Source organism: Furipterus horrens, unplaced genomic scaffold, assembly GCF_987537825.1.
Source record: "Furipterus horrens unplaced genomic scaffold, mFurHor1.1.pri manual_scaffold_9, whole genome shotgun sequence".
Taxonomy (NCBI): Eukaryota; Metazoa; Chordata; class Mammalia; order Chiroptera; family Furipteridae; genus Furipterus; species Furipterus horrens.
The window spans coordinates 99,537,970-99,555,522 of record NW_028327179.1 but is presented as its reverse complement, the minus strand read 5'-3'; the positions used below and the strand labels follow the sequence as shown (position 1 = coordinate 99,555,522).

The 17,553-nt window shown below is 48.6% G+C and overlaps 1 protein-coding gene across 1 annotated transcript; it reads left to right on the top strand.

The window, feature by feature from the left end:
- Positions 1 to 6,586: 6,586 nt before the first annotated feature.
- On the top strand, positions 6,587 to 17,224 carry ZNF212 (zinc finger protein 212). The gene is made up of 5 exons (XM_090287640.1): positions 6,587 to 6,679; positions 13,727 to 14,116; positions 14,204 to 14,330; positions 15,476 to 15,565; positions 16,252 to 17,224. Exons 1-5 carry the CDS (start codon positions 6,656 to 6,658, stop codon positions 17,124 to 17,126), a joined length of 1,506 nt encoding a protein of 501 aa, XP_090143766.1. The 5' UTR covers positions 6,587 to 6,655; the 3' UTR covers positions 17,127 to 17,224.
- Positions 17,225 to 17,553: the final 329 nt, after the last annotated feature.

Here is a 17,553-nt window from a genome sequence, read left to right as displayed (position 1 = left end):
CAAGTTAGAGGGCCAATATTTAGTACCTAGTTCCTGCGTCCTAGTCTCGGGGGTCCCTGGACCCCTAGCACCCCTCGGCTGTGCCAGATGTCACTCTAGCCTCACGCTTGCCCCAGGTGAGTGCTAGAGTGACCTCTGCCCTGGAACTGATCAAAGGTGATGCCACTGCAGGGGCCTCTCCCAGGCAGCAGGGACCTGGCGTGTGGACCCTGCCGTCCGCTTTCGGAAGGGCCTGCTTTAAGGTGGATTTTTATTTTCCTTCTGATGTGTTCATTAAAATTAACGTTTAACTTAAAAAATGCATGCAGTAAAAATTCAAATGGTTAAAAAAAAGACACCAAGAAGACTGAAACTTTCCTGCTGGATCACCTGTGGAGAAGCGTCCACTGCTAAGAGCTTCATTTCTTTTTTTTTTTCTTTCTTTAATCTTCACCCAAAGATATGTTTTTATTGATTTTTAGAGACAGAGGAAGGGGGAGAGAAACATCGATTGCTTTCCTGCCTGATCCCCTGTTGAGAGGCATTCACTGCTAAGAGCTTTTTTTTAAAAAAACATCCTCACCCCAGGATATGTTCTTATTGATTTTTAGAGACAGAGGAAGGGGGAGAGAGAGAAACATCGATCGTTGCCTCCTGTTCGCTCCCCGACCAGGGATCAAACCCGCAACCTTCTGGTGTGCAGACCAATGCTCCCAACAACTCAGACACCCGGCCAGGGCTACTAAGGACGTCTCATATGTCCTTTCAGAACTGGAGAGGCCCCCAAAGGGAACAAGGTGACAGGCCTAGAGGAAAGAAGCGCTAAGCTGACCAAGTTACCAGATGTCCACACCACACACATGCACGCAGCAGGGGCTGCAGCTTGAGCCAAGGTGTTCATGCTCGCATCCTCACTGACCTGCAAGCCTAGTGCGGCATGCTCCCCCCCTACCCCCCCCCCCCCAGGAAGGTACACAAAGGACGTGGTCCCTGCTGTCGATGTCTAGAGACTTGCAGGACAGTAAAGGGAACAGAATAGAAAGCATCTCTACTAAGTGGAATAAAGCTGTGACCGGTAAACTTTCTTGAATAAAAAAATGTTTGGGCATATATATGCTAATACATATGCTATACATCACAATAGAACATTTAAAGGTCAAGGTAAATATTTTCAAGCATCTTAACTATTTGAGGTTAAAAGAATACTTTTCTGTCACTGAAAATGAGGGTGGAGGTGAGATAATGTCTCAGGTCACATTCAGCTCTGCAGGGTTTATTTATTTATTTGCTTGTTTATTGATTTTTAGAGAGACAGAGAGGAAGGGGGAGAGAGAGAAACACTGGTCTGTTCTTCCATTTATTCATGCATTCATCGGTTGATTCTTGTACGTGCCCTGACAGGATAGAACCCACAACCGCGGCATATTGGGAGGACGCTCTCACCACCTGAGCTGCCCAGCCAGGGCTTCTGCATGTTTCTTTCAATCACTGTACAGATGACAGGGTACATGTACTAAGAGTACACTGACTCCTCTGATACCACTGCCACCGATGGGAATAATTGTAAACCTCATTTAAAAGTTTATTCAGCAGTTATTCTGTGAGCCTGCCTACTCTCCGAGAGTGTTCTTGCGCTTTAATAAATCTTGCCACTGCCACTTGAACTCCTAAAAAAAAAGTTTATTCAAAGACGTGTGTCAAAATCTGAGTGTGCTTGGGAAAGGACAAATGGGTGGCTTCTCAGAGATAACAAGGAGACATCTACCTTGGTGAATTAATTGCAGTTTAAGACGAGGACCTTGCCAAAGCAAAGACAAATGAAAATAAGAAACTGCCTGTTTTTTAAAAAAATTTTAAGTATATTTTATTGATTATGCTATTACAGTTCTCCCAATTTTTTCCCCCTTGCCTCTCTCTGCCCGGTACCCCCCCTTCCCTCCAGCAATACCCCCCACCCCCCGCTTAGTTCGTGTCCGTAGGTCATGCATATAAGTTCTTTGGCTTCACCCTTTCCTATGTTATTCTTAACGTCCCCCTGTCTATTTTGTACCAACCGATTATGCTTCTTAGTCCCTGCACATTTTCCCCATTTCTCCCCCTTACCCCCTCATAGCTGACAACCCTCCACATGATCTCCATACCTACGATTCTGCTCCTGTTCTGCTTGTTTGCTTTGTTTGTTTTTTTAGATTCATTGGTTGATAGTAATGAGTTTGTTGTCATTTTAATGTTCATAGATTTGATCTTCTTTTTCTTAAATGTGTCCCTTTAACATTTCATATAATAAGGGCTTGGTGATGATGAACTCTTTTAACTTTACCTTGTCTGGGAAGCACTTTATCTGCCTGCCATTCCATTCTAAATGATAGCTTTGCTGGCTAGAGTAATTTTGGTTATAGGTCCTTGCTTTTCATCACTTTGAATACTTCTTGCCTGCAAAGTTTCTTCTGAGAAATCAGCTGATAGTCTTATGGGAACTTCTTTGTAGGTAACGCTCTTCTTTCCTCTTGCTGCTTTTAAGATTCTCTCTTTATCTTTCATCTTTGGCATTTTAATTGTGATGTGTCTTGGTGTGGTCCTCTTTGGGTCTAGCTTGTTTGGGACTCTGTCCTTCCTGGACTTGTATGTCTATTTCCTTCACTGAACTTGTGAAGTTTCCCTTCATTACTTTTCCACATGAGTTTTCAATTTCTTGCTCTTCCTCTTCTCTTTCTGGCACTCCTATAATTTGGATGTTGGTATGTTTAAAGTCCCAAAGGTTCCTAAGCCTCTCCTAGTTTTTTTCAATTCTTGTTTCCTCATTCTGTACTGGTTGACTGTTGTTTTCTTCCTTATGTTCCAAATTGCTGATTTGAACCCTGACTTCCTTCCCTTCACCATTGGTTTCATGTGGATTATCCTTTGTTTAATTTAGCATAGCCTTCACTTCTTCCCTTGTGCATTTGCTGTACTCAATCACGTCTGTCAAGTCTGTGAGCATTGTTATCACCACTGTTCTGAACTCTGTGTCTGTTATCTCCTAGTTGCTTAGTTCTCCCACTGGAATCTTGATCCATTCCCCCTTTTGGGCCATACTTCTCTGTCTCCTCAACTCGAGAGGCTCCTGTGTTTGCCTCTGTGTCTTAGGTAGAGCTGTTGCACCTGTTACACTGTAAGGGGCTGAGCCTTAGGTATTCATCAGTACAGTGTGACCCATTTCACCACGTTGTGGTACCGTATGTGGGTGAGGAGTCTGAGAGGGAACAATGATGCTTGCTCAGCACTCATTCCTTTTCCATTCACTTCACCTTTTTCCCAGACGTGACTGGTGCCACTCTAGCTGTTGCCCTGGTGATGGTTCCCAGAGTGGGTGGGTTTGTGGTATTCTAGGGCCTCTAAACAGACTCTCCTGAGAGACAGGCAGTTTCTTCCTCTGCCCCAGCCCCCACTGGTTTTCACAGCTGGAAGCAATGAGGCTTTGTTTTCCCAGTGCTGGAACCATGAGCTTCGGGCTCTGGCCTGGGTCTGGGATCACTCCTCAGGTGTCCCTCCTGGCTTTTATAATGTGTGACTACTCTTTCTGATGGCTGGCCACAGGCACTGCGTTGCTGCCACCACAGCCAGCACACCTCATCCTCTAGGCTCTGACTCCACCCCTCCTACCTGTTTGCATGAGCATTGCTTCTTTTTGTCTTTGTTGGACTTCCATGCAGTTCAATTTTCTGGTAGTTCTGGTTGTTTTTTTTGTTTTGAGTTAGATATAATCCTTATTATGGTTATGGAAGGAGGCAAAGCATGTCTACCTGTGCCTCCATCTTGGCCAGGAGTCAGAAATTGCCTGTTATTGAGTGCGTGCTATATGCTAGGTATTTGGCTGCATATGCATTTTACTTACATGATGTCATTTCTTTTAATTCCATTGACACCCTTGGATATGGTGTTCACGTTCCCAGTGAGAGGGCACTGAAGCAGAGTGAGCAGGAACCACACCACTTAGTGAGTTAAGGAGCCAGGACACAAAGAAGAAGAGCAATCAGGGGCATACCTTGAGCTTTTCCTATGGCTGGCACTGTTCTAAGCCCTTGACTTTGAACTCAGTCATTTAGTCAACAACTCTGTGAGATGCATGCTGTTATCTACCACTAATAATGAGGAGTTGGAGGTGCTGAGAAGTTAATGACTTGCCAAAGTCCACATCTAGTAAGTGGCAGTGTTGGCCTGGGGACCCGGATGGTCTCACTCCTTGGCTCTACCTTCTAAGTCAGTGTTCTACTGTCACCAAAAGCCTATGACACTGCAAAACAGTGCCTGGTGCTGCCTCCCTTGCACACTGAAATCTGATCTAAATATTCTTCCAGAGTCCCAGGCTCAGAGTCAGGGATGCTGAATCATGCTGACTCTCAGGACACTGACTGATGGATAAGTCAGAGTATCGTTTAGTAATTTCCATGGGTGGGCTGGACATTTGCATCAGCCTGAGCTTACATGTTGTCTCCCAATAGCTACACGGGGACCTACCTTCAGCACAAGGTTGCCTGGTGAACATAGAAATGGAATAGAGTGCGAGTTCTATAACTGAACCATTGAATGACCTGTGTCCTGTGTCCACATATGTCTGTCTCTACACCCTTGATACATTATTTTCTGTATCTGCAGTAAGTTTCTGTTGGCCAGAGAGAGTGGGTCAAGCCCTGGACAGACCTCCATGGTTGACTAGTTCCCTTCAGCTGGCCCATTCTTTAGATATATGAAGGACTCAATCAATCTCACCATCTGGGTGCCCTGGAAATTGTGCCTTCTCTTGGAGACTTTTCCTAGCTTTATTCTCTGATTTGCCATCCAATCATCCCAAAGTATTTATGACCACTTATGTGTGCGAGGAATGGAGGTACTGTGGAGGGACATTTTAGTGAAAGAGACACATCATTGTCATATAAACAAATGGAGAAAAGGAGAAGATTTCAGGTCGTGATACATGCTATGAAAATTTTTTCAAAGAGGGTAACTAGATCGAGGATGGGGATGGAGGAAGATGTGGGTCTGCAGACAGGGTGGACAGGGCGTGTCACTCTGAGGAGGTCAAGTCTGACCTGAGCCCTGGATGCCTAGAAGGACCCAGACATGTGAAGAATGTAAGAGTTTCGTTCTCAGGGGAAGCGTTTTATGTCTGTTGTATCACTGGAAGTGGAAGTTCGTTGCAAATCTCTCTAGGAACCACGTGGCACAAACTAGGCCAGTGAGGTTGCAGAACCCCACACTGATCATGTAACATGGGGCATGTGCACTGAGTTAAGTGTTTTAAATCAGGCCTATCTTGGGGTTCCCAAGGCATGTGATTATTATAACGAATAAGCTACAGTGGGGTGGCCTGGGCACCCGACACCACACTACAGAGCTGTGAAGTATGTTTCTAGCTTCTAAAAAGCAAAATTTTGGAATACAACCACTCGTCATTTGGGACCACAGGTCTTTTCCCCAACTGGATTACATATTATCCCCTCAGCAAAATCTGAGTTTTATACATTTTGGAGTCTCTCAAAGCATCTAGCAGAGCACTGGGCACATAACACACACACAGAGACCTAACACACACACACACACACACACACACTGGGCACATAACACACACAGAGGGATGTAACACACACACACATACACTGGGCACATAACACACACAGAGACATAACACACACACACACACACTGGGCACATAACACACAGAGGGACATAACACACACACACACACACACTGGGCACATAACACACAGAGGGACATAACACACAAACACACGGCACATAACACACAGAGGGACATAACACACACACACACACACTGGGCACATAACACACACAGAGGGATGTAACACACACACACATACACTGGGCACATAACACACACAGAGACATAACACACACACACACACTGGGCACATAACACACAGAGGGACATAACACACACACACACACACACTGGGCACATAACACACAGAGGGACATAACACACAAACACACGGCACATAACACACAGAGGGACATAACACACACACACACACACTGGGCACATAACACACAGAGAGACATCACACACACACACACACGGCACATAACACACACACAGACATAACACACACACACACTGGGCACATAACACACACACAGACATAACACACGAGCACTGGGCACATAACACACAGAGAGACCACACACACACTGGGCACATAACACACACAGAGAGACATCACACACACACACACGGCACATAACACACACACAGACATAACACACACACACACTGGGCACATAACACACACACAGACATAACACACGAGCACTGGGCACATAACACAGAGAGCCCACACACACAGAGGGCACCTAACACACACAGAGAGACCACACACATACACAGGGCACGTAACACACACACAGAGAACACACACACACACACACACACACACACTCACTCACTCACTCACTCTCACTCTCTCTCCGGGCGCGCGGGGCTGCTGTTCGCCCTCCGGCCGCACCGCGGCGCAATGGGAATCCCGCGCGCTGAGGACGAGCAGCCGGAGCCAGTCTTGGCCTTGTGTCAACACGGAGCGGTGGTGGCTGCGAGGAGGGGCAGGGGACGCCCAGCAGACCCGCGCGCAGTCCGAGAGGTATCAGGCGGGGCTCCGCTGGTGACCTGCGACTGGCAGCAATGGCGGAATCGGCGTCCGCTCGGGTAAGAGTCCCCCTGGCGCGGCTCGGGGGTGCGTTCGGGATGGCGGAGCCCCGGGGCGGGGCTGGGTGTCCCCCGGGCTGCGCTGGCGCTGGTGAGCAGCGACCTGCCCCCGCGACCCCAGGGCTCTGCCCTCCCCTGTCCGGTTCCTTCCGCGTCGGGCCGGAGCCCCCGCGCCACGCGCCGTCGCCGGGAAACTTCTCTGAGGCTTGTTCCCTGTTCTTGGGTTGGGGACCGTCCCCCACGCGTTTTCTCCGTGGTGCCCAAAGAGAGCCCGTTTCCAGGCTGGAGAGGGGCGCGGGTTGGAAACTCTGGGGCTCCTGCGCTGCGGGCGAGCTCGCGGGGTGCTCCGGGGACCCCGGGGGGGCTCTCGGCTGGTCCGCCACCGGCTCGCTCTCGGCCATTGTGCTGCGCTGGTTCCTTCTGCCACATTGTCCCGCTACGGACTTCTGTCGCGGGGTTGCAGCCGCAGGTGGAAGTCGGGCTGGGCTGCCTCTCCCCGGGGACAGGTGTTCGCTCGCGGGGTGGCGGCTGCGTTTTGTTGGTGGGGCTGTCGCGGCGCCCCTGGCCCGGCAGGACGCGGCGCTGGGGGCGAGGGAAACCCCGGGCGCGGAGGCAGGAAACGGGATTCAGCCGCAACTCCGCGCTCAGCCGCGCCGCCCTGGGCCTCCGCGCGCCTCGCCGGGAACGGAGCGCTGGACTAGTTGCTGGAGAGTCTCCACGGCCCCCGCCGGCTCGGCCAGCTCACGTTATTCCGGGTGGTTCGCGTGGTGATGCAGAGGATGCGCTATGGAAAGGGCAGGTGGAACTTAAAATTTTATTTATTTCTATTTATTTAGTGAGAGAGAGAGAGAGAGAGAGAAAAGGAGAGACAGAGGCAGAAGCATCCATTTGCTGCCCCACTTATTTGTACAGTCATCGGTTGCCTCTTGTTTGTGCCCTGAGCGGAGATCGAACCCGCAACCTTGGAGTATGCCGACGACACCCAGCCAGGGCTGGAATTTAATTGGCTTTTTTTTTTGTTTTTGTTTTTTTTATTATTGATTTTTTGATAGAGAGAGGAAGGGAGAGGGAGGGAGAGAGAGAAACATCGATTCGTTGTTCCACTTATGTATGCGTTCATAGGTTGGTTTTTTTTTTTTTTACCCCATTGATTTTTTTTTTTTTTTTTTACCCATTGATTTTTTTTTTTTTAAGTCCTCACCCGAGGAGGTTTTTATTGATTTTAGAGAAGAAGGGAGAGAAAGAGAGAAAAGCATCGATCGGTTGCCTCCCTTACGCCCCGACCCGGGGATCGAACCCGCAACCTTTTGGTGCAGGGGACGCCGCCCCGCCCAGCTGAGCCGCCTGGCCGGAGCTGTTTGATTCCTGCAGGGAGTAGGTAAGAACTAAGCAGGGGAGGATCGGAAGACTTGGAGAGCACAGCGTTTGCTTTCAAGGAAGTGCAGTTCAGCTGTGAAGACAAGACACAAATGTTCGCAGTATTTACCTCCTCTGACTCCTTGAACTGAGGTGATCCAGTCAAAGAGTTGGCTTTTGTTCAAGACCAAATGAGTGGGAAAGTAGGGCAGGAGGACCAGTTTACTAACCTCCGGAGTGCACAGTTACTTACGCGTCATCAACAGAGATGTTTTTCAAAGGAAGCCTTAAAGATCCTCCAAAATTCAAAGCTATGCTTTAAGTACCTTATGCGCCTGTCTTTGTAGAATGTACTTAAGTTGTCTTTGAGCATGCTTCTGATCTCAGACATTTTCTCTTCAGATAAGGGTTTTGTACCTCCTATTTGACAGGGTGGCCAAGTAGGTGTCATGATGAAAACAACTAAAAATGCTGGGGGGAAAACAAATATATTTGAAATATATGTTCGTTGTTCGTAAAGAACAGTTGGAGCCCAAAAACTAAGTGAAAGAGGGAGCTCTTAAGAGATAGCTAGGATTCTGAAACCATCTTTGAGGGCTTTTGCGGAACATTCAGCTATGGCGTCCATGACCTCAGGGGCCTGGAAAATAGAAGGCGAAACTCAGAGCCTAAGGTGAGGAGTCCAGGAAGCCTCCTGCTGGAATCGCCTGAAGCTGAGACTTCAAAGGGTGAACTGAAAGTAAGCTCTTGCCCCAGGTAGTTGCTGAGCATATTACATATTTTAAACCTGGGTCCTGCAGAGAGGTGCATGGTGCCTCTTGAAAACTGCTGACTCTTACGTGGGTTTAGTGCCTGAACTTATATGACCTGGATGCTCCAAGAAACCTCAAGCAGAGAATTTAGTTTAAAGTGGATCCTCCAGTGTTTATGAAAAATAAACATGAATCTTCTCTGGAGGAGTCTACATTGAACTCAAATTCAGATAATTCTCGTAGATAAAATTCTAAGAGAAATGAATTCACAATAAAAAAAAAAAAATGACCAAGCAAACAATGAAAAACTGAGGAACCCTGGCCAGTATGGAAGATGGCCAATCAATGTTTCTCTCTTACACTGATGTTTCTGTCCCTCCCTCCCTTCCTCCTCTCTAGAATCAATAAACACATTAAAAAAAAAAAAAAACAACTATGAGGAAAAGCCAGTAAAAATAATGGGCAACAAATTTAGACCTTCAAAGGTTTCAGACACTGAAATTCCAGAAGAAGAACATATTGAAAATCCAGAAGGAACACACACACACAGGATACTGTTGTGGATACTATTGGACTGATGTAAATACTAATACATGGAAACCCAGTAGGACCCAGTCAGGATAAACAAAAAGAAATCTCTATCTAGACACATACTAGTGAAAGCGCAGAGTACATGGCAGAGAGACTTCTTAAAAGCAGCCAGAGAAACAAGACCAAGTACCTTTAGATGAACTATTATAAGACTATGAGATCCAGCTTCTCAAAAGCAACAGGGGAAGCCAGATAACAGTAGAGTGATGTCATCAGTGAGCTGAAAGAAAGTAACTGGGACCCCAGGTTTTTATACTCTGCAAAAATATCTTTCATAAACAAGGGTAAAGAGAAGATATTTTCAGACAGATTAAAATTGCCTACCAATACACTGTCATTAAAGGAAATTCTAAAGGATATAGTTTCAGTTAAAGGAAAATGATCCCAATTGGAAAGTCTAAAAATGTAAGAAAGTGTGGTACTCCATGGAAATGGGTAAGTCTAGCCCTGAGCAGTGTGGCTCAGTTGGTTGGGTGTTGTCCTGCAAAGCAAAAGGTCATCAGTCAGCTTTCCAGTCAGGGCACATGCCTGGGTTGCCTCCCAGACTGGTTGGGGCAGATGCTTCTCTCCCTCTCTTTCGCCCTTACCTTCCCCTCTCTCTAAAAGTAAATAAATAAAATCTTTTAAAAAAGAAAAGAATATTGAAAAAGAAAAGGAAATTGGCTTAACTATATTAATATTGCTAAAGGTAGAGCGCTAATACAATTTTTGTATTAGGTAGATATGGCATTTCTAATTTTTTTTAAAATAATTTATTTATTTTTAGAGAGAGGGGAAAGGAGAAAGAGAGGGAGAGAAACATCACTGTGTGGTTGCCTCTCACTCGTGCCCCCAACTGGGGACCTGATGTGCAACCTAGTCATGTGCCCTGACTGGGAATCGAACCAGCGACACTTGGCTCGCAGGCTGACGCTCAATCCACTGAGCCACAGCAGCCAGGGCCGGTGTTTCTGATCTTATGTGCACCTAATTATATAGCTGCAAAATATATTTTAAAAAATTGATAAAACAGCAGGGAAAATTCACTGTGAAAGTAGATTTTAACATTGCCTGAGTATTGTATCAAGCAGAAAGTAGTTACTAAGGGCATAGTGCCTCCCTCCAGTAGGACTCTCTGGCGTGATGCAGTCTCTCTGCTCTGCTCAGCAAAGGAGCCACAGTTACATGTGGTTAGTGAGCACTTGAAATGTAGGTTGTGTGACTGAGGAACTTACACTTTTAATTAAATTTCAATCCATTTAACTTTAAACAGCCACATATTTGTAGTGGCTGTTATATTGCACAGCACATATAGAGAGGACAGGATTTCTTTTTCCAATGTATCTATCCCAGACACGAGCTGTGTCCAGAAAAAGTCCAGTCATTGTTAATATAACGAGAACAGTTGGTGCAACACCGATGTAACCTGGCAGCCAAGGAGAGTGGACTGGAATGCACACGCGTGAGCAATGACGACTTCACTGTACTAGTCAGTGGGGGCAGTAGATGCCATTGAGTGAGCATGTGCACTGTGTGGCTGTCGCATTCAAAATGACTGAGCAAGTGGAGCAATGAATCTGCATCAAGTTTTGTGCTAAGCTTGAACATTCCTCCACGGCAACTATTCAGATGATTCAGAGGGATGTAGCTATTGGCAGCTGGTGATTGGCAGCTTCATCACAACAACACGCCTACTCACGCATCATGTCTCATGCAGAGTGTTTTGGAGACACCTCAAATCACCCAGGTGACTCAGCCCCCCTACAGCCCAGATTTGGCGCCCTGCGGCTTCTGGCTTTTACCCCCAAAATTAAAAATCACCTTTGAAAGGGAAGGGATTTCAGACCATCAGTGAGATTCAGGAAAATACGACGGGGTAGCTGATGGTGATGGAAGAACTGTGTGAAGTCCCAAGGTGCCTACTTTGAAGGGGACCAAGGCATCATTGTCTGATGTACAGTGTTTCTTGTATCTTCTTCAATAAATGTCTGTTTTTCATAGTACATGGCTGGACACCTTCTGGACAGACCTCGTATATAATTTTGATGTACAGAGAGATAAATGAACAAAAAAGAGGGAAAGCAAAAAAACCTCGTTGGTAATGACAGTGTCCTGGTGGTTGATGCTGACCGTGGACTGGACCCTCGGTAGGGCTCTTGGACAGGACGTCACTTGCGCCCTCTCCATGTGGCTTGGGACTCCGCAGGGCGTGCCAGGGCCTGCCTGCCTGTGGCTTGCTCTAGGTGGCATGGAGTGGGGCAGACACAAACTGTCCCTGTCAAACCCTCATTTAATTACAGATTCATGAGCAATATAGATGTTGTCTTACGCTGCTAAGTTTTAGGAGCTGTCATATGGCAGTTGGTGACTGGAACAAGTACCTTGGAAATGTGTTTAAATATTGAAAGATAATCAAAACTACCTTTAAAAAGGAGTGTACAGTAGGTGCATGGATTGAAACATTTCACCCAAAAGATGTCACTTCTCAGATTTACCTGTGAATTTGAGGCAGTTCCAGCAAAAATTTCTAGATATTTTTGTGAAACCTTTCAAATTTGTAGAATATCAACAGGCCCCAAATAGTCAATATACTCCTGTAAAATGAGAAGGCGGGACTTGCCTTACAAGATACCAATAATTTTCAAAGAAGCAGTGGTCATTAAGATGGTAATATTGGTAAAACGGTAGAAAAATGGACCCATAGAACAGAATACAGGTGCCAGAAACAGACTGATATGTAAGAAAACATGATTTATGACAGAGAGCATTGCGATCAGTGGGTAAAGGATGGATTTTTCATTGTATAATGTTAGATCTGTTATTTTTCCATATGAAGATCGAGTCTTGGGCCATAAACAAGTATCAATGCTAGCTGAGATAAGCGCTTACATGGGAAAGTCAGAACCAAAGACTGTATTATGGATTATAGTTTCTTAAAAATATCTGACACAAATGTTCAAACTATAAGAGTATTAATATACTAATAAAACTTAAATCAATTAAAGCTAAGGAGTTTTTATCAAATGATACTGAAGAGAGTAAAGCAAAAAGAGAAGAAAAAGATATTTGCAACATACAAGTATATAACTGGTAAAGATTAGTGTCCAGCATTTACAGTGACGTCCTAGGAGACAGGAGGGAAAAGTCAGGTAACCCAAGAGGTGAGTGGCTAAGACTTCAGCGGGTAGTTCATGGAAGGCAAAGTTGAACGGCCAATAACCCTCTTCCTTCCTGGTGCCTTGGTCTCGTGGGGAGGGAAGCAGCCGTGAAGAGTGTGGGCCATGGAACAGGATATGATGCTTTGGGGGTTGGGACAGACATGGGAACATGCTGTGGGGCGGCGGGGCTAAGAGGACAGTTTCAGGAAGACCCCAGGTGTCGGCTTTAGTCATTGTGAGCTTCAGCCACAGTGACTTTCCTGCGGTCAGGGAGAGACTGTACAAATGAGAAGCAGAAGAAGAATGCCATCGGCTTAGGTCATTGCAGTGCATGCTTCTGAAGGACTCAGGGTGTCCTTCACTCATCCCAGCTGCTAGGGTGCAAAGATGAAGGAGCGGAGCTGGCAGGCCCTGCTAAGGGACCTTCATCATGAGGAGCGGCTGGAAGGTTTCTAGCAAGGGGCACGTGATCAGCGATGAAGTCAGGAACGTGGAGTCAAGAGTAGATGTAAATTGTATCATTTATCAGAGCAAAGCATCACCAATAGTCCAAAACAGCAAATAGAAACAAATTGGTTTAAAAAATGAATCCTGCCCTGGCCGGGTGGCTCAGGGAGTTAGAACATCGTCCTGATACACTAAGGTTGCAGGTTCAATCCCTGGTCAGGGCGTGTATGGGAGGCAACTGATTGGTGTTTTTCTTTCATATTGACATCTCTCTCTCTCCCCCTCCCTTCATTCCTTCCTTCCTCTCTCCCTGCCTCCCTTCCTTCCTCTCTCTCTAAAATCAATAAACATATCCTCAAGTGTGGATTTAAAAAAAAAAAGAAGAATCCTGACACAGAAAAGTCTTAGAGGCAATGCTAGGTATGAAACACAGATAACAAAACATATGTAAAATATTATTTCAATTTTTTTGAAAGAAAAAATAAATTAATAAGATGAAAAAACTTATAGGAAATATACCAAAGTTCTGATAGTTTATTTCTGGACAGTGGTATTTTACATAATCCCCCCCCTTCCTTTCTGCTTTTCAATATTTTTTATTACAAAATGCAGGTATAATTTGCAGTACCAGAATACAAATAACATACTTTCTAAATTTTAAAAAAGTAGAAGCTCGGTCCTGGCAGGACCCTCCGGCCCAGTGTTTTCTTTGCCTGATGCTCGGGAATGGCGCTGGCTGACCGACCCTGTGTCTGGTTCTTCAGCACAGGAGGAAGCGCCGCGCCGCACCTCTGACTTCTTCCCCGCCGCCCCCACCTGCGCCAGAGGAGGGCCCCCACATTCAGACCGTGGAGATCCCCCTGCAGACCGTGGTGGCCGCCATCCAGGCCGTGGAGAAGAAGGTGGAGTCCCAGGCCGCGCAGATACAGAGCCTGGAGAGACGCATGGAGACCATGGAGAAGAAGCTGGCCGACTTCGAGAAGATGACCTTGGAGTTCGGGAACCAGCTGGAGGGCAAGTGGGCCGTGCTGGGGACGCTGCTGCAGGAGTACGGGCTGCTGCAGCGGCGGCTGGAGAACATGGAGAACCTGCTGAGAAACAGGAACTTCTGGGTCCTGCGGCTGCCCCCGGGCAGCGCGGTGGAGGCCCCCAAGGTCACCCACTTATTTAAGACTCAGTGGCTGGCTTTTCCCTCCTGGCTGAGACTGGGGACACTCACTGTGGGACCTCTGTGATTTCAGGTGTCCCGGTCACTGGACAATGACGGAGTCTGCTTCTCGGAGCAGGAGTGGGAGAACCTGGAGGACTGGCAGAAGGAGCTGTACAGAAACGTGATGATGAGTAACTACGAGACGCTCGTGTCCCTGAGTAAGCGGCGGCTTCCTCCCCAGCACTCCCGCGGCCGTCCTACCGGCCCGGCCTGGCCCGGGCTGAGAAGTGGGTCGCCGGGTCCTCGGGGCACGAGGACGGCTCTTCTCTGTGGTCACGTGGTCAGATCTTGATAATATTTTCTACCAGAGAAGATGCCATCGTGCGCTCTGTAGCATGGCGTGGCGAGGGGTCCTCTGCTGCCTTTATACTGAAGGCTTTGATAGGAGAGCCTTTGTTAGCCTGGGATGACAGGCAGCACGGGGTGACCAACAGTCGTCATTGGCACTCGGCTGGAGTCGCAGCCAGTCGCGGTCTCAGTGTTTATTTTGTGTCGGTTAGGAGTGCTGCTTAATTATATTTTGCTGTGCAGAACACTCGCTGTGACACCAGCCACGCATGTGGTTTGGTAGATATCACCTTTCCAGCCTCGGTCCATGGAGCATTGTCAGGAAGGCCACAGGAGCCGATTGAGGGAGGGCAGGGGAGTAGCAAACGGGTCAGAGGTCACTGTGACCCCGGCTGGGGCATGTGCTCTGCGGGTGGCTGCTGCCCTGTCTGTCAGCGCCTGCCTCGGCCTGGGGTGCTGGAGCACAGATGGCATCAGGCACCCGAAAGGGGGCCGCACTTGGGACCCGGGACGTACGAGGGCGCGCCGGTGCTGGGCAGCTGGGCGGCGGGCTCCTGCGCCCCACGGCCTGCGCCACGGGGGCCGGTGCGAGACCACCGCAGGGCACTTAGCCGCGTGCGTCACTCCAGTGGGCCGCAGTTTTCCAGTTGTCCCGGACTGCTAGGGGTTAGTGACGACAACAGTACTTTGAACCTCGCAAAGTTGTTTTTTCTTTCGTTTTTTAAATGGTTGTTCTATTACAGGCGTCCCACTTTTCCCCCATTGCTCTCCCCCGCCCCGCCCACCTTCCCCCCCCCCCACAGTCAGTCCCCACCCCGTTGTCCGTGTCCATGGGCCATTTATAGCAGTTCCTTGACTAGACCCTTCCCCTTCTTTCCCCCCTTCCCTCTTCCCCCTTCCCTCTCAAAGTTTCAATATTGACTCCTTGACATTGGTCACCTTGTTCATCGACAAATGACCAGTGTGCAATGAGGTTTTACTCTCCTGGACTCACCCTGTGCCGTTTCCAACCCAGAGGTCCTCGGCCAGCCAGAAGGAGAGGCGGAGTTGGGTACAGAGATGCTGGGTGACTTGGAGGAGGAAGGCCTTGGCGGTGTCCACCCAGGTGAGTGGCTCCAGAATATTCCATCCCCCTTCCCACTCCCTGCAGCCTAAACTGCTGAACTGCCACACACCGATGATCAGTAACCTCATGTGGCATCGTTTTATTCCAGGCTCTTCTCTGGTTATCATTCATTCATCTGTTGTATGTGTGTCTTAACTCCTTACTACTGTGTGGAACTCTCCAGATTCATGACCATGTCAGACTTCAGTCAAAACCCGCAGAGCCTTGAGAGTAGGGTTGGTCGGTCTCAGGGGTGGAAAGCGTGGTAACCAAGTTATTTGGTGGGAACGTGAAGGAAGAACAGCTGGGTACATGAATTTTTAAGCTATAGGTTTATTTATTTATTTTTTAATCTTTCTTATTTATTACTTTAACACTCTCCTAAATGAGTATAGTTTTTCAGTATATTTAGCCATTTTTCCGAGACTAAATACAAATTTGAGGACAAGCTTGGGGAACTGTCGTTTATAATGTTGTTCTATAAGAACGATGTATTCAGATTTCCAATCAGCATGTCTCCACCTGAGTAAAGGTTCGTTTTCCAGGTTTTGGAAGCCAGTTGGTCTCTTAATTCTCCAAATTATTCTAATTCCCTTGATCCTTTGCCTTGAGCCCTTCCGGAATTCACAGATGTCTGTTTAGCTTAGACTATGATCTTTCTTTGTTGGCTTTCTTTGTTTTGGCAGCAGAAGGGGTTATGATCAAGCAGGAGATAGAGTCCCCACGGGAACAGGAACGCTCCACGGATCTTTCTGGAGAGTTCTCGGGCATGGCGGAAGAGCAGGCTTTCCTGAGCCCGGCGCAGACTGAGCTCTGGGACGGTCAGGGCAGTTCTGTCCTCTTGGAATCAGATCCCAGGGATACCAATCTGGAGGAGCCCATGGATGGCAGCAGAGACCCTGGCAGTGACAGAAGTCTGGGCTGCCCCCCGAAGCAGAAGGCCATTCGGCAGGTGCAGCTGGGTCAGGAATGTGCACAGGGCCTGAAGCTGCAAAGGGACCTTGCCGGCCCCAGCCCCTTCGAATGTCCTGAGTGCGAGCTCAGCTTCCGCTGTGAGCAGCAGCTGGCCAGCTATCTGCGGACCCACGCAGGGTGGGAGCCTGCCGCTGCCTCGGAGCCCGAGGAGAGCCTGAGGCCCCGGCCACGGCTGAAGCCCCAGTCCAAGAAGGCAAAACAGCACCAGTGTGACATCTGCATGAGGAGCTTCAGCTGCAGGGTGAGCCTGGTGACCCACCAGCGCTGCCACTTGCAGGAGGGGCCCAGTGGTGGTCAGCGCGTCCAGGAGAGGTTCTCGCCCAACAGCCTGGTCGCCCTGCCCGGCCACATCCCCTGGAGGAAGAGCCGGAGCTCCCTCATCTGTGGCTACTGCGGCAAGAGCTTCAGCCACCCGTCGGATCTGGTGCGGCACCAGCGCATCCACACGGGCGAGCGGCCCTACACCTGCCCCGAGTGCGAGCGGAGCTTCGTGCAGAAGCAGCACCTGCTGCAGCACCAGAAGATCCACCAGCGGGAGCGTGGCGGGCTGGCCCTGGAGCCCGGAAGGCCCAATGGCCTACTTTAAGGGTGCCAGCCCCTCGCCTGTCCGGGGGTGGGCCGAGGGGACTGGCATTGGTCTCCCGATGAGACACTGTGCAGAGTCAGGGACTGACTTCTTCCTGCGGGGGGGGGGGGGGGGGGGGGGCTCGCTTTGATTTGCTTAACCTTGGCCAAGCAGCCGCCCGGCCCGAGCCTGAGTCCCCAGATCTGTGTTCGGAGGGGCGGGGCCAGGCCTGTCCCTGCTGTCTACCCTGCTGCTGAGTTTGCTGTGTCTTGGGCACCTTCAAGTCTTGGGTTTTCCCATCCACGATGATGCTCGTGGGCTGGGGTTGGTTTGAGGGCCTGTCCTAGATATTCAGGTCCTCCCATGGGGTGGGGTCAGGCCAAAGAAGTGAGCAGGCGCGCAGAAGAGCTCTGGGAAACATGATCCTCTGTTTCCTCTTCTTTTGTAG